Raw genomic sequence first — 27609 nt, 5'->3', positions numbered from 1 at the left:
AAAATCAGACGTATGTTGCAATTATACCAAAATGAGCAATAAGGCTGATTGAAGCATTTAACCCATAGAAGCTACCTGACGGTGACTATCTGGCCAGGGTCCAGGTTGATGCCATTCATCTGGGCTATGAAGATGGCAGCCACTGCTTCATACAGGGCAGTGCCATCCATGTTGATTGTGGCCCCCACGGGGAGGACGAAGCGCGTGACTCTTTTGTCAATGCCCAAGTTCTCCTCCAGACAGCGGAAGGTGACGGGCAGAGTGCCAGCACTTTGGGTAGAGGCGGTTACATCGTCATTGGGGCATTGGGATAACAGCTTGAGTTTGCAATCGATCAAAATTGTATGTTTTATGTTTTAAGTTTCCGTCGGTCTGATAATATAGGGGGTCAACGGCTCATGCATATACATTTAAATTAATTAGAATCCATCATGTGGCTGGATCTCATAGCAAGTTAGGCAAACATTTCACAGACAGACTATTATGACCGATATAATTACTATACTGTAATATAGTGAATTCTGAGTACAAAAACTATTATGGATGTACAAAAAAAAAGATTCATGGGTGAAGTGTCCCACCTGGAGGCCGTTCCCAGAGCAGTGATCCAGGCCTGGAAGATTCCCATGAAGAAGCTGAAGGGATTTTTCCTTACGATGGCAAAGTAAATACAGGGTAGGAATATGGCTCCATGAATGATGAGTCCAATGATGACGGTGATCATGTACATCCCCAGCTGTCTGGCCACCACCTCCAGATCTTTGATGGAGATGATCTTGCCACAGATCAAGCAAGCAATACCAAAGGGAGAATACCTGCAAATAAAGGCAATACACACGAGAGCTTGAAATATGAAATGGATTTGACTTGATATTTTAAATGTCTTGAGACCGTCGAAACAAAGCTATAAGACATGAGAATAAATAAGAGTTGAGTAGTTCACGAGCAGGCGGCTGCAACCATTGAGCGGCTCTGACTAACCACATGATCATGATGACCAACTTCATCACGATTTCGTTCAGGATGTTGAAGAAGTCAATCATGAGTCGGGCCTTCTCCCCCATCTTCCCCATGCAGATACCAAAGGCAATGAAGAATCCAATCAAACCTGACAGGGAGCACAAAGGCATCAACGTTAACGTTTCCCAACGAACTTTATGTGAACCTGTTTAAGATTGTATTCTTCTACTATTCTGCTTCTGTGTGTTTGGCGTCCTACCCAGAACGTTCATCCCACTCTTGAACTGCAGGGATTTCTGCTCTATGAAAACAGGAGGAGGTTTGGTGGCGGTGGAGAGAAAATCATCCATGGTGCTGTTGGTGTCCTCAAAATCTGGTAGAACTTCCACCTTCTTCACAACGGTCTGAATCTGTGAACAGAGGGAGCAGACCAGTCATTTCATCACGTCACATCCTCAAAATGCGGTGACTGACATCAGTGTTGCTAAAAAGGGTGTAGAGGGTTGTGAAAACACTAACCTGCTGAAAACAAGCTTGTACCAAATTCTCAGGGAAGAGATTCCTGATGAGGTCAAAAAAGGCGTCAAGACTAGAGACCTCATCGTTCTTCAGGCCCTCACCAAGGTTCTCCTTCAGCTTGGGGTTGCCCGGGTGGATGATCAAAACCAGTATCACTCCCAGAACGGCAGCAATCACAGTGGTGGTCATGTAATAAATCATGGCTCTGGATCCCAGACGGCCACTGGACTTGGCATCCAGGCCGGCGAGACCTGGGTTGAAGATGCAGGACAGATTAGCGCCATTCTGTCATATGTGAAATCATCATCTACGTGTAGATTTGATGCTTTCTGTGGTCACCTGTAATTAAACTGGAGATGATGAGAGGAAGGATAAGCATCTTCAGCATCCTCATCAGAATGTCTCCAGGGAAGGAAATCACCATGACAATGTTGCTATCAAGAGGAGAGGCCACTCTCAGAAGCATACCCGACACCGCTCCCAATATCACACCTGTGGCAGAGCGAGGGGGGGGGGGGGCAGAGAGAGAGAGAGAGAGGGAGGGAGGGATGGTAGGGCAGAGGAGAGAGGATCATTTGAGAGAAAGAAATGAACTTACTCATTTCTCACAGATCCATTCATTATTCATTTTCTGTGGCATGTAATTTCCCTAAGAATTCCAGAAACGTGAAATGTGATGTACAACATAATCCCAACCAAATGTATTTTCTAAATGTGGTGTGTGTGTGTGTGTGTGTGGGGGGGGGGGGGGGAGTCCATGTGTGTATTGGGGAGGCACTGAATCGTGTGTTTGGGGGAAAAAAAAGTGTGAAGCAAAAAACAACAACAACAAAAGAAGTGTGTTATCAGTGTCAGGGACAGACTCCTGGAATGGATGACTAGATAACCATCTGTGTTCCCCAGAGGGGGAGGCAGGTTTTCTAACAGTCTCTTTGATGGTGTGTAGGAATAAAACCTGGTGCCTCACAGCTCTGGGCTGAACTCAGCAGCCATGCTGGGAGCCCTGGTCTCAGAGAACCATGTCCCCCGGGGCTCCTGATGGCCCCTGTGTTGTCCGGTGAGTGGGCGGTGTGGAGCCCTCACTGCCAGACAGGGCAGGACCCCGGAACTGCTGCACACCTCCCTGGATCAGGATCACGGCCTTTGAGCTCATGCCAGGGTGAATAACCCAGAGGGCCCCCACCCCCACCCAGGCCCACCGGCTTGGGAAGCACCAGGAGTGACACATGAGGACTTTGCAGTTGTGTGTGGTTCACACTGTAGGGACTGCAGGTTCAGGGCAGCGTGAACAGTGGAGGGAACGTGTGTCTTTTAGTCATGCTCTAAAACACAGATGCACACGCACAGCTGCATGCACACGCTTTGGGCTGCATGACCCATGTGATGTGTGCACAGATATTAGGGCATAGTTATTATTTATCATAAATCCAAGTGCTCACTTAATTAGAACAGATGTTCTTAAAAATGAATCAATAAAAACTCACAACCGTGGCAACAAGAAGCATAGTTGCAGACTATGAAACCAAGGAATACTACATTACAGCTCTCTGTCTGTCTCTCATTCAAAGAAAAATCAACTAATGTGCACCCTTCTTGTTATTGCTAGTAATGTTAAACCAGGGGTGGTTTACTCACGTTACTGTAATTGAGTACTTTTTATGAGTAATTTGTAATTTTCTGAGTAGTTTTTGAAATATGTAATTTTTTACTTTTACTCGAGTAAATTTTGACTTAAGTAGTTTTACTTACTTCACTTTACTTCACTACATTGGAACCGCTTCACGTTACTGAGTAAAAAAAATATTGATGGTGAAAAATTTAATGCAGGCAGAAATTTAAACTTCTGAGCCCCGGAACTGAAAGTCAATTGCGTTGTCAGAGCTGGCTCGGCTGCCTCTCCTCCTAACAACACTAGAGGCACCCGAGTCAGTCCTAGACTCTCCAGGCGCAATCAGCAGTGATCTGGTTTAGCTGTCTCATAGCCTACCTCAAGTTTTCCCCTGCCTTATCTCTTCCTATCAGTTCTTCGTTTATTTTGGGAAGGGTTTTTGTTTCGTCGCGGCGTTCTGCCTGCTGCCAGTTACTTCCCCTGGCGTCCTACGTTTCATTTTCTCGCGTTGTTTTCTCTGTGTCTTTTATGTTTATTCCGCGTCTCGTGTGATTTTGCTGCTTATGTGTGTGTGGACGCACGCACACATTTTGCTCTTTGCGTTTTGTCGGCACTTGGGTCTACTACTCTCTTGGTTTTGACGTGGTGTGTACTTGTTGGTACACCCGATGCGCGCCCTTTCCATTGTCTCATAATCAGGTCGTAATCTGCTGCAATTTTTTCCAAAAGGATGAGATTGTTCTATCTTTAAATCTTCTATCTATCAGGATCTGTGGGATCCTGTGGACATTTTATTGTGAAAAGTGGAATTCGGTGGGCACTGTATTTTGAATAGTTGGATCCTGTGAGCACTTACTTTTAAATTGTGGGATCTTATGAGCATTTTTTTTTTATTTTTGAGGTGAGATCCTGTAGGCATTTTATATTGAATTGTGGGATCCTGTTGCATTTTAGTTTGATTTGTGGCATCTTGTGGGCATTTAATTTTGTGTGCATTTTGTTTTTTGAAAAAATTGTAATTTAAATTTCTTTATTCTTATCATAGTGTTGTCCATTGGACAATAAAACTGAAAATTGTTTGCACTTTATGGTACAGGTTGTGACTGTCCTTGTGCTGTGAGGAAGTATGTTCCTGAGCCCAGCTGATCTTTTGCAAGTGTGGGTGTGCACTTAAATACACTTTGAAATCGATTAAAACTACTTGTGCTGGATTTGATTCATGACTCATTCTTTTTTGCATTAAATAACTGAAAGTAACTAAGTAACCTTGACTCAAGTAAATTTTGAGATGGGTAATTTTACTTTTACTCTGACTAGAATTTAGGCAAAGTAAAGATACTTTTACTCAATTACAATTTTTCAGTACTCCTTCCACCTCTGTGCTAAACCCAACCTGACATCTCATATCTTCTAACATGTCTTCTAAAGCCCATATGCAATGCAGGAGCTGCTCTCTGTGGACCCGGTTCAGTTGTGCAACCCGAGGTGACGTCTGTCACGGTGTCTCAGCACTGGTTGTCCTGCAGCCCGCCTGCGATGTCTGATCTCCGCCCCTGTCCTCTCTGAGCTCTGCGTTTGCGGAGAGAACCTGGAACTGGTGGCGAGGACCACGGGGGTTCAAGGGGAGATACGGGACGGCCGACACTCACCCATGACGGTGAGCGTGAGGAGCAGGTTCTTGCGCATTTTCTGGCAGATGAGGGCACACTTGGAGCGGGGCGGGGCCTCCACGGGCTCCAGGTGGCTCTCGTGCATTCGTACCTCCACTTGCTTAGGCATGTTGGCCCTAGAGGAGGGAGACAGAGAGGAAAACGTGTCATGGACCCGCCTCCATAGGCTAGCAGGCCAGAACTGAGATGGGGGTTTGATGATACAAATGCTCGTAAAGACCGCACAGACCCAATGATGCAACGATGCCATATTCATCTTTGTTAAATATTCATGGAACCAGCAATGGTCTGGTTCTGACTACAGTGCTGCAGTTACTGAGGTACTAACAGAACAGACTGGAACTGTAGGAGCTGTCAGCTGATGGTGATTACAAGCCCATGTGCAGACATCCTCAGTCTTTGTTCAATGGTGCTACAGAGGAACATATGTGGTATTTCACTTAAACTAATGTTGATGAGCTACTGTAACAAATACTTCACATTTTAAATTCAACCACATTCATAGCAGAAAATCCTGAGATTCTGTGATTCTTTATTCTTTAAAGAGGGTATTAAGTCCTGGAAATGCCCAAGATATGAGACATGATGCAGTGTGAAATTAATCTCTGTATTTATCTATTGTATGTCAAATCTTAACATACTGGTTATGTGACTATGGGAGGCAGTGAGTGGCTGTTTTATTTATCCTGGAGATGTTTGCTGTGCCACTGAGGTCAGACGGCTCTCACACACGGGGAGGAGAAAACAGCGTTACCTTGGCACAATGTCAACTGATCTTACCTGATTTTAACTAGAAAAAGCAGAAGAGAACAACCAAACAGAGAAGGCATTCTCTGTAAGTGAGAGTTCACTTGTTCGTCTCCCTATGATAACATTACTCTTGCCCCGGGAACTCTCTGCAACACTAGTTGACATGTACATCTAGTACATGTCATGACATGTTTCAGAGGAAGCTGAACCTTCCATGGTTTGTAGTTGTTGTAGGACAGGGGAAATTGATTAATTGAAATTGGCATGATGAGTAAAAAAAAGGGGGGAGGGGAGAGCAACAACTAAAAGGTATGAGAAAAGCAACTGGGGGACTTAAATACAAATGTCTCTTCTACACTGTAAAAAACAGAACTTAAAATTGCTCACCTTACTATGAATTTTAGTTTAGCTGAGCCAAAAATAATTAATTGCACCATAAACTATAACAAAGTAATTGGATCAGCTTACTTTATTGAGTTTCTTGTTAAAAGTTAATCTGACCTTACAACCTGCATTGTCAAAACATACAAATTGTAGTTGAACCCTAGTTTAAGGCCAGGCCAACTCCTCTGCGCATGTTCAATTTGACTCCTTAGTTGAGAACGGGGCGGGGTTTGCGATTTCTGCCAGAATTTGACTCTGGACAACTTGAAATGGATTTCACCTGCAGCAAGCAGCGACCTACGCTACTCTGAACTGAATATTAACGTCCAAATGTGTTTTGTCATTTGTCTTATATGACCCAACTTCAGTTAGCTATTCTTAGATTGAATTTAGAGATTTATGTACATGTGAAATACATACCAGTCAAGTTTTGTATTTAATAATACGAGACATTTCCCGTATCTGACGTAATCACGTATCGCGTAATTTGCATAATCGGTTATTTGCATATAGCTTCAATCGAGGCTGTAGGAGAGACGAAAACATCTTTGGAGTGGCAAAAAGTGAAGAAAAAACACCCCAAATATGTTTTGAACTACAAATGTGACTAAACCCGCGAGTTTTCAATTGTTATTTTTTTTAAAAGCATTGTGTGCCGCGCCAAACAGAATTCTGTCACAAGCCTCGCAAGAACTGCCACCTGCAGTAGTCTGGGTGGCAGTTCCACCTGCAGTGGTCTGGGTGGCAGTTCCACCTGCAGTGGTCTGGGTGGCAGTTCCACCTGCAGTAGTCTGGGTGGCAGTTCCACCTGCAGTGGTCTGGGTGGCAGTTCCACCTGCAGTAGTCTGGGTGGCAGTTCCACCTGCAGTGGTCTGGGTGGCAGTTCCACCTGCAGTAGTCTGGGTGGCAGTTCCACCTGCAGTAGTCTGGGTGACAGTTCCACCTGCAGTGGTCTGGGTGGCAGTTCCACCTGCAGTAGTCTGGGTAACAGTTCCACCTGCAGTAGTCTGGGTGGCAGTTCCACCTGCAGTGGTCTGGGTGGCAGTTCCACCTGCAGTAGTCTGGGTGGTAGTTCCACCTGCAGTAGTCTGGGTGGCAGTTCCACCTGCAGTAGTCTGGGTGGCAGTTCCACCTGCAGTAGTCTGGGTGGCAGTTCCACCTGCAGTGGTCTGGGTGGCAGTTCCACCTGCAGTAGTCTGGGTAGCAGTTCTCGCGAGGCTAGTGACAGAATTCTGTTTGGAGCGGCACATGAATGCTTTAAAAAAAATAACAATTGAAAACTGAAAATACGGGAAAATACTGGAAAATAAAAATACGGGATGACGCCGGGACAGAGCGGTAAAATACGGGACTTTCCCGGCCAAAACGGGACACTTGACAGGTATGGAAATATACATTATCTGAACAAGATATTGTAGCGTCGGGATGACGTCATTTCCCATGAGCCCTTGCGGCTCCGGCCCTGTTATGCGTATTATGTGGTGTTTGTGTCTGTGTAGTGTTATATATTATTGATTATTAATTGTGTGTTATTAGTTAAGTCACCCCGGTCCATTTTTTTATGTACATGTGCATTATCTGAGTTTCCCCTCCATGTATGTGTAACGTTGCCATCATCATGACCTCCCCCTGTATTTCATGTGTAAGGCCAAGTTAGTTAAGGCCTCGAGTTTGATCTAATTGTGCCTGTGAGTGCCAATTTTCTTGCGAGGTGAGAATAAAACCTTTGTTCTTGATAAGAATGGACTTGTCTGTGGCCTTTTTCTCCCACACCACACCACAATATAATAAGTTGGCACAACTTTAAAAAACATGGAACTCCTGGTTTGTAACTTACATTTTGAGGTTCATATACATGGGCAAGATAAATTATCTGAACAAGATATAGTAAGTTAGCATAACTTGAATCATTTGGAATTATTTGTAGGCAATACTTAAAATCTGAAGTTTATATACCTGTGAAAAATAAATAATTGGAACAAGAAATAATAAGTTGGCTCAACTGAGTGAATTTCTTAAAAACTTAAGAGTTTGAGTTGGGATCAAAACTCAAAAATCGAGTGCAGTAAGTTGCCTTGAAATTTTGAGTTTTCTCAGCTTTTTCTTTTTTTACAGTGTAGAGGACATGACTATTGTGATTACTGGAAAAGGAGCTATTACCCTGCACTGAACCACTTACACTGCTGATATATCATGATGTTTCCTTACAAATCTGAATTCCCACTTTGTAGCCTGTAAAACTAAGATTATTTCTGGCAAGCTGTCAAATTAGTTAATTAGTAAGGAGAGAAGCAGGTATATATCGGGGGAGGGGCGGACAGACGGGTGTGAAAGCAGACCAAGAGAACACACGGGCTCTATCTCGTACACGGATGAGAGTGAGTGCTATAACGGGATTCAAACAGGACACTAGAGCAGTGTCTCGTAGACACCACATGGACGGTCACACAGAAGACATGTCCAGGCATGTTCTGGTGAGTGAATACATGACGAATGCTTGTTGACCATGAATTTCTGACATCCTCTATATTTATGGCTGCATCTGAACCTTCATTTCAAACCTGCACTGAACTGAGTCTGTGTGCATGATGTCTGGGACACTGTATGCTGCAAAGCCCCTACCAGCCCTCTGTACATAACGCATGTTTCGTGGGTCAAAGGCTTAAACAATCATGTGCACACCAAATGGGGCCAGCGCAGCTCCCTGGATGTGTTAACAGAGCCATGACGAACGGACCTATGTTTCTGCCCTAATGAGCTACGTGTGTGTTCCCTGTAGGTGCAGCAGCTGATGGGCTGTAGGCCACACAGATGGAGTCTCATCACGGTCCAGGTATGAATGTAACGTGCTCATTTTATGAGGACAGCCATGAGCTCATGAACGTTGTGTGAAGAGTGTTGGGTAACTGTAGTCTATAATACCTTTACTGCTTCTCATTAGTGGTCAGGTGTGTTATGTAACTGTCCCTGGGATTAGAGCCCACAGCCAGGTACCTCAGATCTGTTTCATAATCAATAAGCTTCAGAATAGAATCATGTACTTAAGATACAGTAATAACCAATTACTGTAATCACAGTTTTTACAAGCAGTGCTGTACCTGTAAGAATGTGAACTGTGGCTGAAGTAGCTGGTTTAAGTGCACATGAGGTGGTAGGGAGTTTTTCCTTGCCACTGTCGCCTTTGGCTTGCTCACTGGGGGCTAGGACTCGGCACTTGTAAAGCTGCTTTGTGACAACAACTGTTGTAAAAAGCGCTATATAAATAAAATTTGATTGATTGATTGATTGATGGTACGTGATGGAGAGGTACAAAGTGACCGTGATGGTGGTGGTTTTATCAGATTAGCTAAGACAGGCCGATGGAGGCCACGTCTGAAACACATCTCTCCTGCTTTAAATTCAATCTCATCTGAGCTTGCAAAGATTAACCCTGCCACAAAAGTATCTGAATCATTCAACCATAAGGACTGACAACTGTGTGTGTGTGTGTGTGTGTGTGTGTGTGTGTGTGTGTGTGTGTGTGTGTGTGTGTGTGTGTGTGAGAGTTCTAAAGATGGGCAGAGCTCTGTCACAGGAGGGTCTAGGACTGCCCTGTGAAAAGGTTAATGAGGCTTTACTCAAGGTGTCAGTCATGATGTTTCTACACCATCTGTCTTCACCAAGGGTTTGAATGTCAGATGTCAAGATTTAAAGCTTTTCCTCCCCGTCTATCATGTACTTCTATCAGTCCATCACCTCAGCTCTCTTCACTTTACATCCATCTCTTATAATACGGCCTTTCCATTTGTAATAGTTACAACACCTGTTAGGGGTCACCAGGCTAAAAAAAAAACTAACCAAAAATAACGAACCAAAATCTGCTGTTGCTGCTTTATCGTCTTTGGACTGAAGGTTAAGTTACATTTACACCATGACTATTAACAGAATCTGCATGCACAGTGTGTGTGTGTGTGTGTGTGAGTGTGTGTGTGTGTGTTATGGAGAGAGACACTTTCTATTCCGACCTCATGACATACCTTTCCAACCAATGGAGAAAACAAGGTCAGACCAACAATTATGGACCTGAAATGTGTCCCGGTAGTCTCAGTGAGGCAATGCTAATGTGTGTGGAGGACCTGTCTCACCCAGCCTGTCTCTCCAGGACCTGTCTCACCAGGACCTGTCTCACCCAGCCTGTCTCACCCAGCCTGTCTCACCCAACCAACACAACCCACAGAACAGTTGGGTTCATGACAATAAATATTCAGAGGCTGTGCTTCATTATATCCCACAGCACACAGACCCACAGAAACAGCATGAACACCAGACAACATAAACTTCCAATGAGCTTTTGAGGGCATAGTTCAAAACTACAGAAAATATAAACTACTGCTATATTTACTTTAAGAACCTGAACAATTCTTAATTGGCTCATACAAATAAAGGAAACCGATAGGTGTTATGAACAACAAAGCATAAATAAGATTAATGACCTGAAGACTACACTGTTTTGTGTTTAGAAAACAGACCTTATATGTCACCCATGTAGTTATAAATGGGAATAAACTTACATCATGTCTGGTTTGCTGACTGATATTCAGACTGACTTCAGTCTTCAGCCATGAGATCCTCCGTATTCACCCAGCTGGCCTCCGACACCCATGAAAGTCCTGACACTTCAGACCCAGAGTTAAACTTGCTTTAGCCCCACAGTGAAAGTGACCCCTCTAGACCCCTCGCTACGAGGGCCACTGCAGCCAGGGCCAGTGGCTCCCAGCACGGGCTGACGTGAAGGAAGTGGATCCACCCAGAACAGCAGCAGGAGGAGTTACCCGGATTAGATGCAAGTACTGGAAATCCCTTGGGGAGTCTGTCTCTCTATCCCTCTCTCTCTATTTCTGTCTGTATCTCTCTCTCAGACTAGGGTTAGGGTCTCACTCTCTCACTCTCTCACTCTCTCACTCTCTTTGTCTATAATTCCACCAAAAACTCCATCACTCACGAGTCAAAGCATTTTCTGAAAATTATATATTATTAAATATTATGTTTGCTGACTGGGTTTCTGTTTTCATTTTCTGTTTATTCACATGGTCTCACTTCATCACTGCATCAGTGTAGCATTGTAACCCGATGTTAACGGTACGTAACAATGATAATAACGATGTACTATATATATAACTAACTTTAGGCTAACCTTTAGGCTTACACAAATCGTACGTTAACCTTTTATCTCACAACAACGTTGGGTTTGTTATGCTTCACTGTACAACAAAGGGTGTCCACACAGGGAAAGGAATTTATCTTGACTTTTTACAGTTAAAGTAAAAAAAAAAAACAACACAAAACTCATGTTTCCTATTGAAGTCTCTTTTGCTTTTGTTCAAACTATCACATACAATGAAGAAAGAAAAAAAACAGGTCTATTAAGAGTCTGGATGAAGAATGACGGCAGAAATCTCTAGTCACGTTAAGGCGACATGAAAATCAACTCCAAGGAAACAGCCAGGAGAACGATCCCCTCTCCTTCAGATCAGCCTCTTTCAGTGCTGGAACAGAACCTAGATGTATGGCCAACGTATAGGGGGGATGCAGAGATTTGTGTGTGTCAGTGTGTATCTCATACCACCCAGGCAAAAGGGACCGGTCAGTGAGAGGCATATTAAATCTCGCTCCCTCTCTCGCTCCCTCTCTCTTTCTCTTGGCTAGGACCATGTGAAGTTTCCCCCACGCCTCATCTGAGAGCTCTTTGTCCAGCGAGCAAACAGCGGTAGTGGCCCCCGCTAGCCGAACCCCTCACACCACCGCTGCACCCCAGCCAAATTCGGGCTCCAAAATCGGGGTGGGGGCAGCAATACGCTGCATGCCAGCTCCATTCAGGCGGCTGATATCCTTCCCATGCCCTGTGTGGGAGAGCTGCAGAGGGCCTGGGGGGCCAGTGGAGGGGCCTTTCTCCTCACCCTCCACCCCTCTTTCCGGGATGAATGAATCTTTCAGAAACGGCAGCCCATTGTGCTCCATAATCGACAGCGATTATCCCGATTTTATGCTGCCTTGCCGAAGTGAGCACTCTCCCTCTCTTTTTCCATCTCTCTCTCTCTCCATTTCTGTCTCTCTTTCTCATCACTCCCATCACACTCTCTCTCTCTCTCACTCTAACTCTTTCTAGTGCTTTCATAGAGGATACAAGTCAATGACAGCCCTCACAAGTTGTCTTAGCAACCCGGCACAGCTCAGAGAAAAGGAAAGAGAGGAGGGGGGGAGAGAGACAGAGAAATAAAGAGAGAGAACTCCTTCCACTCAGGCAATACAAATAACTATTAAAGTAAATGACACAAGATAAGCAAAGCTTCAAATAATAATGCATGTTAAGACACAGAAGTACTACAGCTACACTAATGCCAAATTCCTAATGCCTGTCCTATGAGAACATGTGATCGTCCGCTATGCTGCCTGCTATCTGAATGTGGGCACATTGTCATTAAGCCTACATGAGCAAGTCTCCCCCGCCTGCCTGGCAGGACTCAACCCCTCGGCCTGGGCACTGCTGTGCAGACAGAGCACTGATTCTACTTCCTCTCTCTGGCTAAATGCTCATTTAGGACATTACATCTCCAAGTAGGGGCACACTGATGTCCACTTGCTGAAAAGCAGTAACCGTTGTACAGTCTGAATCTTGGAAACCCACAATCAGTTCATTTACTTTTATCTACTGACCAGAAAACAATGTTGTCAAAAATGTTAAATACATTTTCAGTGAAACATTTAATTATTAATCATTAACGTGACACCCATGGGTGTCTTTTGGGACTAATGGCCAGAGGTGTATAATCCAGGTTCAGAAAGTAAAAGTCCTCGCCAGGATTTTGCTCAGGCTTCCTGGATTGTGTTGATTCCACTCATTTTACCTGGATTGCACTAATTAGAAAATCTAGCAAGCTTGAGCAAAATCCTGGTGAAGACTTTTAATTTCTGAACCTGGATTATACACCTCTGCTAATGGCTGAAGTTATTAGTGCATTTTTGACATTAGTTATGTTTTAAAGGAAAAGGCATAACTGGGGGAAGATTGACAGACCAGGGTGTGTGACTAGAGACCAGGGTGTGTGACTAGAGACCAGGATGTGTGACTAGAGACCAGGGTGTGTGACTAGAGACCAGGATGTGTGACTAGAGACCAGGGTGTGTGACTAGAGACCAGGATGTGTGACTAGAGACCAGGGTGTGTGACTAGAGACCAGGGTGTGTGACTAGAGACCAGGATGTGTGACTAGAGACCAGGGTGTGTGACTAGAGGGATGAGAGACCAGGGTGTGTGACTAGAGACCAGGGTGTGTGACTAGAGGGATGAGAGACCAGGGTGTGTGACTAGAGACCAGGATGTGTGACTAGAGACCAGGGTGTGTGACTAGAGACCAGGGTGTGTGACTAGAGACCAGGGTGTGTGACTAGAGGGATGAGAGACCAGGGTGTGTGACTAGAGACCAGGGTGTGTGACTAGAGACCAGGGTGTGTGACTAGAGGGATGAGAGACCAGGGTGTGTGACTAGAGACCAGGGTGTGTGACTAGAGGGATCTCTGCGCTACTCTCTTTATCTGGAACACATTATGTTGTTTTTTTAAGCAACTGTAACAGTAGCTGTTTGGTTTAATTAACAACTGTATATTAAACCAAACAGCTGAAATCTAAAATCAGTTGTTGACCTAATCCTTCCTAACCTTTACCCCAGTAAATACAAACTGCTACCCCCATTTTCCTATCAGGACTTTTTTGTACTAAGAATAAAAAAACAAGCATACACATGCACACATGAACACAGATTCTGAGCCAGGAGCCATTCAGAATGTGCATGGCCAGATAAAGGTCAGCATACAGCCACAGGGTACACACGTGCTTAACTAAATGTTTTGAGTGTTTTTTTTCTTTTGAAAGAGAGCGCTGGTAAGAGATATAAAACAAGACAGAGAGGGAGAGTTGAGGATAGTTGTTGTGGGAGTGAATGATTCACTGTTCCTACGTGATGACGTTGGAGCAAGCAAGACCTTTCGTTACTATTTCTACTCCTCGGTCACTTAATGAGCAACTAGGCACGCAGAATCTGAGGCAGTAAACATCGGGCAATCGCCCGTAGGTATTCAGCAGCTAGCGCTAGTGACTCTCGGCTTTGGTCCAGCCTGACTAGCAGTGTGTTGGGTGTCCATTCAACACAACGCGAGTCTGCTCGGGTCCTACAGCCAGATGAACGCTCTGAGCCCGAATGCTGCACCATGTGGAGATGTCCACTACATTACTTCAGGACGGACATGTAGCTCAACCCAACCATGGTCCAGGGGTGGAGATGTGGGGAATGTGAGTCATCAGGCCGCAAGTGTTGGTCTGAGTGCAGATAAACTGTAGCGATGAACGGCAGAACCTTGTTAACAATGGCGTAGTAACTTACGTATTGATCAGTGCCATTCCTGTCTGTTCATATGTGCTGTGATATTCTTCTGTGAGTAGTCGGGACCTTAATGTGTATGAGAAAACCGTTTCCAACAGCATCACCGTGACTGGTACCTTCTTCCAGTCATCTGTGTGTTGTTCTTCTGTGCCCACTGACTGGATGTGATGGTCTTCAGCTGCTGCAACCCCTCCCAGATTAAGTCAAGGAAGAGGTGCATTCTGGGATAAATGTCTGAGCACTAATTTAAAATACAGAAAAATGTGGCTTTCCTGGTTGTGATTGCTTGCATGATTCTCCCTGTCTGTCCATGGGCTCATAAAATCATCTGGCTGTTTCTTGCTTTCCACAATATAAAAGAGAACTAGAACTGACACCATCACAACATTCACAAGATTAAGTTGATTTACACCACACAGCAATGTATATATGTTCTCTCTCTCTCTCTCTCTCTCTCTCTCTCTCTCTCTCTCTCTCTCTCTCTCTCTCTCTCTCTCTCTCTCTCTCTCTACCATCGATCTACCAGATCGATACAGGCTGGACCCCCACACCAGGCAGGACCACAGACGCCCCTGAGACTGTCCAGCATATACCAGCAGGATGCAGGTTGTGTACATACTACGTCCCATGGGACTTCCAGATACTGACAGAATGGTAACAGCTAACCAGCCAGATGTTAGCAGAAGAAGGCTGTAGTGATAGACCCAGCAGTCCAGAGTGATGGCAACATCAGAATCAAGCTCTAGAAATACTAGGCACTCAGAGAAGAGCTAAAAAGGCTCAGGAGGCAAAGGCAGCATTGATTCCCCTGGTAATCAGGACAATAGGGGGGTGACTCCCAAACTGGGGGGTGCGTCCAGGAGACACCCGGTAGGTCTGTCCAGAAGACTGCGCTTGAGGGAGTTTGAAGGAAAGAGTCTGCCTGGAATAAGTTGAATGGGGAATTTTATAAAGTATAAAAAATAAACACAATATTTTGCAAATTACAAAAGAATAAAAATCTTGAGTATTCTGGATAGAGATCCCAGATGTTGTCTGCTGGAGTTATTCTCCATTATCCAGGGCTGTGTACAAGCCCACAGGTCCACTGGGGGTCCCTCTACCCCTCTATTAATTATCACGCAATAAAGGGGAACCCTAATCTCCATCTGCCTCTGGTCCTGCTGTGCTGAATCTGGAGGACTCTTCACTAGGTCCGACTTCATCACTAGCAGCAGTGTGTTGGGGTGAGAACAGACTCTGTGGTGGGGGATGTGTGCAATCGCCTTGGCTCAAATTCCCCTGAAGATCTCATTAAATCAGCCTGGACCAGCCAACTGCCAGCAATCATTCCACAGCTCAGCCACACAGAGAGACTGACACAGAGATGTGGGGAGAGAGAGAGAGAGAGAGAGAATCAAAGAAGGAGAAAGAGAGTGATAGAGACAAAGAGAGAAGGAGCGTGGAAGAAACGGATGTTGGTTTAAGACAGCTGTCAAGATAGGGACTGACCACTAGACCTCTACACACACACATACATGCAGTCATATACCACTAGACCTCTACACACACACATACATGCAGTCATATACCACTAGACCTCTACACACACACATACATGCAGTCATATACCACTAGACCTCTACACACACACATACATGCAGTCATATACCACTAGACCTCTACACACACACATACATGCAGTCATATACCACTAGACCTCTACACACACATACACACTCTGTGATGAATATCATAAAATATGAATATGGGAGATACACGGTGATAGATTGTCGATATAAAAATAGTGTCCTCTCTCCTCACACCAGCCTGGACCAAAGAGCTAACAGTCCCTCTCTTACCCTCACTGCTAAACTAAAGATGCAGGATTTCACATAACAAGATTCAGCCACATCACTTTGAACAAAACTAAATGTCTAATCTAAGCTAACTAGATATAAATGAGTGCTGGTGTCCTTAGAAGACGATATCAAGCTGGTTTCATTAGGAAAATCAATTCAGCCACTAATTGCCAGTTCCTTGACTAAAGGATTTGCCTGGATTACTTTTAGCTTAATTTTCATAGCCATATGTATTTACATTGTGTTGTTGCATGCATGAGTGCTTTAATTCATTTAATTATATGATTAGTTAAATTTAAACATTTACATTTACAAACTTTCATTAGATACTTGTCCCAGAAATTCTGTCTGTATATGTGCACCTGTCCGCTGGTGTCTGGTCTGAATTTCACGTGTGTAATTTATTGTGTGTCCATACCAGAGGCTCGGCAGGTATATCACTGACCAACTTCTAACCCAGTAGGAAAGGTTAGAACTCTCCCTGCTATGTGGGTGCTTCATAGAGCCAGTCACCGAGGTGAGTTAGAGGATGGACCATCAACTGATCTTTCTGTCTGTACGCGATTCTATAGTATTTGGAACAAGTTCTATTTCATACACTAGGGATCTGTATAATTTACCTCTAATGTAACATAACGTAAACGTAAATGTAATGTTGTGCACAGCTCTCCCGGATAAAGACTAGTGTGTACTCGATTTACTTACTTATGGAGTCTGTAATTCGCAATACAGTAAAGACTACTGCACTTTGCTTTAGTAATCTGATTAATAACTTGCATGTAATCCATAATTACCTGCCACACTGGCAAACCAAATGAAAATTCTTGAATTTTGACTGTTTATAAGGAGTTCTGAGATTGAATTGTTGAGGGGAATTTTTTGAATATTTGTTCTGAGAATGAGACGTTTGTTTACAACGTGTATGATTGCTAGCGTGTGTGTATTTATGTATGTGTATAGTGCAGTTTCTCGTGGGTTCATATGTGCGTAAGCAAAAATCATAAAATTGTACTGATAGTCACTAATTTGGTAAAAATTGAGAAAGGCAAACACTGAAGTCCACGCAATGACCTCTCACACCCTGCTAATAAGGCCAAGACATTAACCTAGAGAAAACGTTCATTTTATACCACACAAAGTTTCTGTTACCAGTAAAAATAGATATAAAAGTGTTTCACTATAAGACATTTTAATGTTATTAGCCCATTAGATGGTTGTTACAATAATAATAATTATTAGGAAATAAAAGAAAAACATGATGACCCCAGGAATAGGTCCAATAAAATTCACACATGCTCTTCCAATACCGAGTTCTTTCAGAATACGTAGAAATATGTGACTGTTATCTTTTCAGAACCGCGTGCGTAGCAGCAAACACCATACGCGCATGTACGAGCTCACCTTTACGCTTAATTAACGTCAACAGCCTCGCACATGCGCACAACATGACATCATCTCACTCATGCATATTCGGGGGGCAAATTTTGGATACTACAACGTAAGAAGGCGTGTGAACTCTCTTGAGACAGTCTAGTGGTTTTTTTTTTCTACCAAATCTAATTAATCGCCATGCGCATTTCAAAGAAGTTATGTTTCTTCGGCCGATATATTGGAAACCGATGAGACTGGACAACACACGGTTACGTTTACCTGTTTAATTATATCATGAACGCCATGAATGCCTTCATGTTGCTTCAGAGTTGGTCAGATTGGTTATATGTCACATTAACGCACACAAACCGCTTCAACGGTGAATCAAAACCCTGCGTTCTGAGTTCCCCCAATATTTTTTTTGCTTTACAAATCCCAAAATCCCACGCAAATCTGAACACAAGATCTCTGTTATACTGGAACTATAAGCAAGCAGCCTTTCTAACAGCAGGGATGGCGCTGCCTTTTGTGAAGAAGATCCTCATAGACGACTCGTTTTGGACAGCTTTGTGTTTTAAAGTGAAATATAAAATAGTAGCAGTATTCTGTAAGGTGTGTTAGGTCATGTAGGTTTGTTGTTGAGTCTATAACTTTAGAACATGCAGTTTTGGGTTGCCATAGTCCAGAAAACTTTGGAATGCAAACCCACCATCCCTTGTGACGCTATATACTGCATGGACAATGCCATGCTGAAACAGATAATGTGGCGTAGCTATGGAGCTCACAGGACAGGCCATAGGTAGGTGGACAGACAGATAGATGGATAGATAGATAAATGAAAGCAACTCCTCATTAACCAGTGCATAGTGTGGTGAGCCAAGTTCCCTACAAAAAGTCCACTGTGTTGGGACGGCCATTGATGCGAGCCGCTCTTGGAACACGCCAAGCGCGTTAGGATAATAGGGCAGTTTAGAGGCTCTCCGCCCGTTCACAGGGTCCCTGTGCTGGGAAACTGTTAGCGCAGAGGTTCAGGAGGGGCTTTTAATTGTTTCCTCGTCTTTCTCTCCCCCCTGGGCTGAAAAGCTGGACTGACAAACAGGCCGTGAAGGGGATTGTTTAGTGTTCCGCCCGCCACGGCCGGAGGTAAACAGAGCCGTCCCTGTTTGCCCGTGCACCTCAGCAGACCATGCTGGGAAGGGGGGGTGAGTCTCAGCACAGGGGGAGGAGCAGGGGCCCTCCGGAAGAAGAAGGCCGTGGGCATGGGGTGCCACTGTGGCCCCTTGGGGAGCTGGGCATTGTGCGTGGCACTGGGGTCCTCGTGTGTGCTCGTGAAGAGCACGTAAAAGTGATGAAGCTCTCTGAGATTAAGTGAGTAAGTGGCAGCTCGGCCCTCCGCTCCCACAACCTTGCTCATTTACATACTCAAGAGAGGAATTAATGTCCCACAATCCCCGGCCCCGGCACAAAGACGCGCACAAAGCTTCCTCAAAAGCCCATTAGAGCCTTAGCCGAAAATGAGAGGACGAGGGAGAGGAAAGGAAGGGAGAGGAGAAGAGGAGAAGAGGAGGAGAGAGGAGGAGAGGTGCTGATGTTTGCTGCGAGGCCGTAAGAGGGGGCTGAGGTGTGAGGAGGCTGTGCTCCTGTGCTAAGCTCCTGCTCTAATGGTACAAACGCACATCTATCACACTGTGGTGGTTTGGGCTTCCTTAATGTGATGTAGTCAATTCATTAAAATGACCTTCTACTGTGTATACATATTTTCCCCCTTTAACAAATGCTAATTCTCTTTAAATATAAAGTGGAAACTGATTGAATAAATGGGAGACACTAATCAACCCTACTAACACCATTTATAGGTGGAGTGGGTGTTGTTATTTGTGCTGTGTGCTGAGTTGTTATTTCTAGCATGCTAGTGTGTCTGTGTGCTTGTGAGACACGTGGATGCTGGTTTGGATACGCATGAGGACAGTGTTCTGGTTTGGATACGCATAAGGACAGTGTTCTGGTTTGGATACGCATGAGGACAGTGTTCTTGTTTGGATACGCATGAGGACAATGTTCTGGTTTGACATGAACATTTCTTAACTGTGACATACTGACTGGGGCTGATGAACTTTTCCATTTAATTTTAATGACATCTTAATTCATTCTAATGACTGCTTGTGTTAAACACGAGGAATGTTTAACATTATTTCTACCAAGGAAAAACACACACAGACACAAAACACACAGACACAAAACACACAGATACACCTCCCAGAGCATCTGGTGTCTGATTGAAGGGGCTGGTCATGACTGTCCTCTGCTGACTTGAATCAGATTGTCACCAAGTGAACTGGCACTGGCGTAGGGGAGGGGCACGCAAGGCACGCACTGCGGGGGGGCCCCGAACACAGGTGGGCCCCGCCTTAGGACGAGTTTGTTGTTTAGTCATCCTCCTGGGTGATGTTAATGTTTTCCCCCACGCTTAAGCCTGGTTTATACTTGAGGGTCTGCGCGACGAAAATGACGTAATCGCTGTGGCTCCGCCCGTGCGCGAGGGCCTCGCGCGCTGTCGATTCGCGAGGTCGTGCACCTCTCGAATTTTGTAACTTCGCACGCGCGCCGCGCTTCAGCGCGATGAACAAAGTCATGTTTGCAGGGTTCATACACCTTAACAAGGTGGAATTAAAGCACTTGTACATCACTTTCAAGGTGCATTTCAATATTTCCCAGCACGTTAAACTTAGTTAAATATTTATACATATACTCGAAATTATTCGCTTTTTATCAAATTATTTAATGGTTGTTTATTTTCAAAACGCCCAATCTTAACGTCTTCACGTTCTCTCATGTTTCGTCCTGGAATTACAAGAGGCTCGTATTTGTTAACGTATCGTTTCGGACAACACTGCAAAGCCATATTTACACTGCAGTGACGCTCGCGACGCTCGCGAAAGTATAAACGCCTACACCGCTCGCGCAGGGTCGCGCGCTACGGTCGCTCGCGAGATTTTAGCTCACGCACGGGCCTCCTCATTGCCTCCTTGCGGTGGGGCCCCAGAATTTTGCGCTACGCCTCTGTGAACTGGAGGTGGTTCAGGTTATCATGCCTGCAAGACGGGTACTGCCACAGTCCATAAATCGATTACACCCACATCTACACCTAGAGCTACACTACACATAGCTACACTAATTGGAAGACAGTGGGTAAAACACTACCTAGCTACTGTGATCTTACTGTCATAAAGTGTTCAAAGACCACAATCAAAATCATACATTCAAATCATTATTATCAAAGTGCATTCTATTCTGGATATTTCACACCAACTTGATGCAGAGACAGACAGAATCAAGGAATTTGAAAATGTCTTTTTCCTGTTGTTACTTAGCATGAAATTATTCTTTTACATTATGAAACTTCATGAAAAAAACATTAGTTTTGATTTCCTTATATTCTTAATTCCATATGTGCTACACTTCTGTCCATCTATGACAATGGCAAGGTGGTATTTCTAATATATCTAAAAGCTAATGTCATTAAGTTATATATGTTGCCTGTATTTCTCAAACATTACGCAGGTCCTTTGACACAGGTCTAATAATAACATCTGTTACAAATTAATCCATCCATTTTTCAGGCTGTTGGGGTGTTCTGTATTTCAAAATGTAATCTGTATTTTTTTACTTTAATGTGCAAAGCTGAATTACTCAAGCAACAACATCTACTAGTTGTAGATATTTCAACAGTGGACAGAGACGTTTCTGCATGAAACAGCAGGGGGCACTTAACCTCTAACCAGTGGCCATGAAAACGTGCCTACAAACGCCTGAGATTATTCTACAATATCCTAAAATAGATCAAATAACAAATCTCTCTGGCACTGTATCTCGATGTCTCCTCTCTGGGAATTAATTATTCCCAGCACTTCTTCAAACGGTGTTATCATGCTGAGAGGTGTGAGGTTGTCTAGAAGAATCCGGAGCACCCAACAGGTGTGACGGACAAGCCGCTGAGATGGAGATTTACTCAGGAGCCTCTCTGATCTGAGAGGATCTGTGTTGCAGCACGCTAACTCTGAGCGGAGCCGCTCTCCTCCCTGGTGTAGCCCGTGGGATGAAGCTGGCTTACTACAGCCGAAAGGACCTGGGCCTGTGTCCTTCACTTACAGCAGCAGGTCTGCCCAGGCTGTGCAGACGCAGGGAGGGGAGAGCAAACGATAGATAGAGAGGAGAGATGGACAGAGGCAGTGAGGAATGATGAGGAGAGAGATGGAGAGAGAGAGGAGGAGAGAAAAGGAGGTAGGATGGCACATTGGCAGTGCCCGCGTGTTCCCAGGAGGATATACTCCTGCACTACAGTAGCTGCCCCCCCCAATGGCAGCCTGTCCACCGCTCTGAAAAGACTGAATGGACATGACAAACGTGCGTACACACTTCCCCACCTCCCTCTTCCTACCACTTCACACACACACACGTCCTGTTTCTTCTCCGCTTCAATGCTCTCTCCATACTCCAGTTATTTGGTCCTGTTCCGTTTAGCCTCTCAGCTCCTCAAAGGACACAGACTCAAGCCATTAAAGCACATTATAATGTTGTCCCAGCGTTTCAGCGTTCCCAAGCACCATGTGTGACTGCGGTACTTGAAGTTCTCTGTGTTGATTGTATTATATCCGCCGTCATTCCTGAACCATCTTCACTGTTGTGTTGTGCATTTGTACTTATGTCGTCCTGAGTGTCGTACCAAAACTGTGCTGTGGTACCATTCCTCACCATGGACCATCTGCTCCCAGTGTGTACAGACTACACGGAGGACTGACCGTAACTCCTAACCCGACTGTAGTGCACCTAACTCCACTAGATGTTTCCCAAGCTCTGTGACCACCCTCTCTGGGAACTAACACCTACTACGCGTTAAGAAGTGGTGTGCACTTTTGCACAGGGCACCAGGGGAATTGCCACGCCAGGTTCAAACGCACTGGGCACTGACACGATCCATCCACCCCACCTCGTCCCCTCATCCCAGAACCCCCCGCGGCTCGCCACATGAGCACAGCCTGCCTGTCTGTCATCTGTTCTCCCTCTCTTTCTCTCTTTTCTCCTCCCTTGCTCCTGTAAAGACAGGCCTAATGGATAGACCACTGTTCCCTTCATCTCAGACGCGCTCCTCTCTAGACTTTGTCCAGGCAACTGGCAGATCTTTCTGCCCCTGCCTCACGCTGTATTGTTGCTGGTTGAAAAGACTCCACACAGTGACCTCTCACACCCTGCTAATAAGGCCAAGACATTAACCTAGAGAAAACGTTCATTTGAACTCCTCATTGTATACCACACAGAGTTTCTGTTACCTGTAAAAATGTACTGCATCACATTGGGGTTTTTTTTATTTTTATTTTTTAAACATTGACATTGTAAACGCAAAATGACCACAGATCAATTTCTTTAAAACATTTCAACCTAACACAAAAATGTGCTAACATCTTCATATGAACAAGCCGTCTTGTCTTGTCAGTCTTAAAAGCTGTTTTTCCACACCACCCCTCCCACACTCCCTTAAGAGTGGCCAAACCACTCAAATGTTCCCTAACCCTACCAAGTCCCCTAAGTCCACCCGAGTTCACCCTGACTGACATATACCCTAATTAAACCAACAGACCTTCACAAAAGCCATTCACTTCATTCTCTCTGTGCATGCTAAACAAAACAGCAGGAAGACTTTTCTTGATGAAGGACTAAATCACCGTTTCTTTGACAATCTTGTGTACTAAAATATATAATACAAAATGAAAATGAGCACTGAAATGTTGTTTTCTCTCTCTCTCTCTCTCTTTCTCTCTCTCTCTCTCTCTCTCTCTCTCTCTCTATATATATATATATATATATATATATATATATATAGCAACCCAAATAAATAACTGATAAATAACACAGTCATGTGTTATGAAACAAACCACAATCATGAAACAAACACTAGTCCCTCAACAAACACAGGAACTCTATACATCTGATTATTTATCCAAACCCTTAAATGACTTCCACATAATAAATGGTGAAAGGAATGCAAATGTCTGAGTGGGACCCCTAGGCACAGTTCAAAATTGATTATCTGCATGGATACTCTCTTTCTATCAGATTTCCTCCACAATCACAAGCAGTCCATCATATATCAGCCAGAGGGCAGGTTCACCCACACCTCAGTCCTCCCCCACTGGAGTCACTAATAACACACACACAATTATATTCCCCACCCTGTGGTAACTGACAAAAATGAGTCATTTAGAATCGGTTGTATTACTTTTATTTTTGCAATAAGGAGTTCAAGAGGACAGCTTTAATGACTGTATACTATATATGTAACTGCTACATATAGACCTACGATTACCACGACCCACGTCCTAATCTGTTGTTACACCAATGTCGACCAGTACAAACTGCAGTCAAGTATTTGTGTAAACGCTTTAACACGCATGCAGACAATATACTTTCACCTTGACATTGCACTGCTTATTAAATGAGATTATTATAATAGTGCCGTGTATTCGGTAATAATACACTTCCCTTTAGCTCGTAGGTCCACTGGACTATTTGCGTGTTCTCACACAATCTCCGCTTGCAGCGCCACAGTCGATAATAAGTGACAATACAATCAAACCATTTAAGAGACTTTATTAGTGGATAAGAGAGGCAACTTAAACACTGCGGTTATACTGCTAATGTAGTTTAAATGTCACCAGGTTTCTAATGAACATGCCAAACCAGATGAAGATCTGGACGGTGCCAACTTGGTTTTTCATCCACGGCGGTGTCAATAAATACATTTGGTGGTTGAAAGCATTTGATTAACTTGTTTCAAAGCGTTTTCACGCTTAATTAAGTAACATTCAGTACTTAACACTTGTAGTGTTCGTTAGTGTTAACACTTAGTGTTAGTATAGTTAACACTTAGAGTTAGTGTACTTAACACTTAGTGTTAGTGTACTTAACACTTAGTGTAGTGAACACTAGTGTTAGTGTAGTGAACACTTAGTGATAGTGTAGTGAACACTTAGTGATAGTGTAGTGAACACTTGTCTTTAACGACGTTTGCAGGTTCGTTTGGTAAAGTGGGTTGAACAGCCGAACCGAGACTAACTGGTAAAACCGACACAGATCCTATTTTAATGTGTGTGGTGAAATCCGCTCCGTGGCATGTACTCTGTAAAACTTACTAAACATGTTGTGTACTAGTACTACTACTAATAATAATAACAACAACAATTTGAAATGTATATTTAGCATAATATAAAAACGCAAAATTAGCCTTATAACAGATGTTTTATGTTATCATTGTAATCTCGTAATGAAGCTCTTTATTCAGTAACGATGTGGTTGAATATATGAATGTATGCCGTCCGCTGGTATTTGATGACAGACTCACCTTTGTTGTCAACCCGTTGGGACTGAAGGAGCAAGCTGATGGAGGTCTGGAGCGTCCACGTGTGGTCTGGAGCAGGACGGTGTTGGGAGCCCAGCGCGCCCGAGATGGAGACAGCGGGCTGTGTTCAGTAATCCGTGCAGCTCCGCGTCCTGCAATCCTGAATGAACCCACCTCACTGAGAATGAACCCACCTCACTGAGGAACTGCACACTCACACACTCACACTCCTCCTCTTCTCTACTCCTCCTCTCTGTGGGCTGCGCTGCAATGTTGTCACATTCAAAGACAACAACCCGCTCTCTCCAAATACATTTAGAATCTCTCTCGCTCTCATTCTCTCTCTCTCTCTCTCTCTCTCTCTCTCTCTCTCTCTCTCTCTCTCTCTCTCTCTCATTTTCTCTCTCTCTCTCTCTCTCTCTCTCTCTCTCTCTCTCTCTCTCTCTCTCTCTCTCTCAGGAATAAAGTGTCACGGTGGGTCAAGAGAGGAAGCTCTCAAAAAATCGATTTCTATTTCAGGATCATCACAGTGCGAAGGACACACACAATTGTACCGAATTTGTGTTCAGAAGGATGTGTTAAATCATGTAAAACTGATGTCTTCCTACCAGGACATTATAGGACATACAGTATAAGCCCCGAAGTTCTTCACGGAGTATGTTCATGGTCATTATTCATAGTGTAGCATTGTACACACTGGAAGAGGACTATTAAAATTTTAAGAGCTGAGTCAATAGACTCAATGTCTGGAAATATAAAAAAAAATTGAAAAAAAAAAACAAATTTGCCATTTTAATCCAGTATTGACAACCCATACAAGTCTGCTGAATAAGGTACAACTGCACAAACTGCTTTTCACATGTATTAGAACAATAGGTATTTTGAGGATGGAGTGATAAAATCTCTTTACAACCAGGCTTATTTCCATGGGAATGTTTTGGAACAAATCTGTTAAATCTGTTTTTTTTTCTCCCATAGACACAAATGACAAAGGAATGAAGCAGGAGCCGTGAATGTGGCCGTCTGCCATGGCGGGAGCAGTGAGTGTGTGTGACGGTTTCACACCAACATCACAGAGCTAGGTTCAGTTAGGATCTCTCTCCACGGGCCGTCTCCACCCGCGTGCTGGCAGGGACAGATAGCGTGGGACGAACCAGAGATGGAGGACCCACTCGGTTTGAGCAGTCAGATATCTGCCTTTCGTTAAAAAACTGAACAGTATCTGATGCTATGGAATCTGGCATTTTTTCGTCCTGATTTTGAAACAAGATAATGATGTACCTTGTATAAGCTTTAACATCGTTACAGACTTAACTCTGAGTCTTTAACGTCAGGTTCTTCTGTTCTGAAAACGTCATTGTGATAATGTGTTCATTCATGCACATTCATACTTACCACGTTTTAAATTGGACAAATCCAGGAAACAATGCCTAATGAAATGAATGCCAGCCTGCCAATTCACACCGTGTGAGAACGGCTCTTTGAAGGATGACAGTCGCGGGGACTGAGGGAGTGACCCGACTGGACCTGACGGCTCCATGCTCAAGCACGCTTTGTAAGATCCTCTGGGCTTGGCGTCAGTGGCAGTTAGGAGACATGCCTCCCGGCCAGATTAAGACTTCATTTCAAACCTGAAATCCAAGTTTAAAGGGCTCATACAAACCTTGTTGTGACCGCAGAAATCTGCTTAATGAAATGGGTGATCAGTCACGGTGGTTCTCAGGGCTGTGTGTGTATTCTGACACAGACTAATGCCATCGTTTGACGTCTCTCCTCCAGCTGTTGCTATGTTACTACATTCCTTCTCACAACGGTTCCCTTGTAAATACATCACACCGGTAATGATGTTTAAGGCAAATGACTGAAATGATTAAAAATATACAATGACAGTGAGGACTGAGTATTATAATTAAGGCTAGACATATTAAATGCAATTAAAGACAAATCAGGACATGCAATTAAAAACGTTCTTGCATCTTTTTGTCCAAGTCAAGCAGATCTTTGGCGAGGAGAGACTGCAGGAGCAGTGAGAGGTGGAGAGGTGGAGATGTGGAGATGTGGAGATGTGGAGAGGTGAAGATGTGGAGATGTGGTTCAGAGGTGAAGATGTGGAGATGTGGAGATGTGGAGATGTGGAGAGGTGGAGAGGTGGAGAGGTGGAGATGTGGAGATGTGGAGATGTGGAGATGTGGAGAGGTGAAGATGTGGAGATGTGGAGATGTGGTTCAGAGGTGAAGATGTGGAGATGTGGAGAGGTGGAGATGTGGAGATGTGGAGAGGTGGAGATGTGGAGAGGTGGAGATGTGGAGATGTGGAGATGTGGAGAGGTGGAGATGTGGAGATGTGGAGATGTGGAGAGGTGGAGATGTGGAGATGTGGAGAGGTGGAGATGTGGAGATGTGGAGAGGTGGAGATGTGGAGAGGTGGAGAGGTGAAGATGTGGAGATGTGGAGATGTGGAGATGTGGAGAGGTGGAGATGTGGAGATGTGGAGATGTGGAGAGGTGGAGATGTGGAGAGGTGGAGAGGTGGAGAGGTGGAGAGGTGGAGATGTGGAGATGTGGAGAGGTGGAGAGGTGGAGAGGTGGAGATGTGGAGATGTGGAGAGGTGGAGAGGTGGAGATGTGGAGATGTGGATAGGTGGAGATGTGGAGAGGTGGAGATGTGGAGATGTGGAGATGTGGAGAGGTGGAGAT

The 27609-nt window shown here is 44.3% G+C and overlaps 1 protein-coding gene across 3 annotated transcripts in view; it reads right to left on the bottom strand.

The window, feature by feature from the left end:
* Nucleotides 1-25149, bottom strand: part of slc1a2b (solute carrier family 1 member 2b) — a 31496-nt gene extending 6347 nt beyond the window's left edge. The window contains exons 1-8 of one of the 3 annotated variants that reach the window (XM_076991729.1): nucleotides 24918-25149; nucleotides 4738-4874; nucleotides 1819-1971; nucleotides 1480-1730; nucleotides 1220-1370; nucleotides 982-1108; nucleotides 582-815; nucleotides 76-270 (exon numbers count right to left, since the gene is read on the bottom strand). In XM_076991729.1, the coding sequence (XP_076847844.1) occupies nucleotides 76-270; nucleotides 582-815; nucleotides 982-1108; nucleotides 1220-1370; nucleotides 1480-1730; nucleotides 1819-1971; nucleotides 4738-4867 (1241 nt within the window). In that variant the 5' untranslated portion in view covers nucleotides 4868-4874; nucleotides 24918-25149. Of the gene's footprint in view, nucleotides 1-75; nucleotides 271-581; nucleotides 816-981; nucleotides 1109-1219; nucleotides 1371-1479; nucleotides 1731-1818; nucleotides 1972-4737; nucleotides 4875-10442; nucleotides 10629-24917 lie in introns of those variants that run through there. The other 2 variants (XM_076991728.1, XM_076991731.1) reach the window with 2 other exon arrangements.
* Nucleotides 25150-27609: the final 2460 nt, after the last annotated feature.

This window comes from Brachyhypopomus gauderio, unplaced genomic scaffold, assembly GCF_052324685.1.
Source record: "Brachyhypopomus gauderio isolate BG-103 unplaced genomic scaffold, BGAUD_0.2 sc85, whole genome shotgun sequence".
NCBI lineage: Eukaryota > Metazoa > Chordata > Actinopteri > Gymnotiformes > Hypopomidae > Brachyhypopomus > Brachyhypopomus gauderio.
This window is presented reverse-complemented; position numbering and strand designations above follow the sequence as displayed.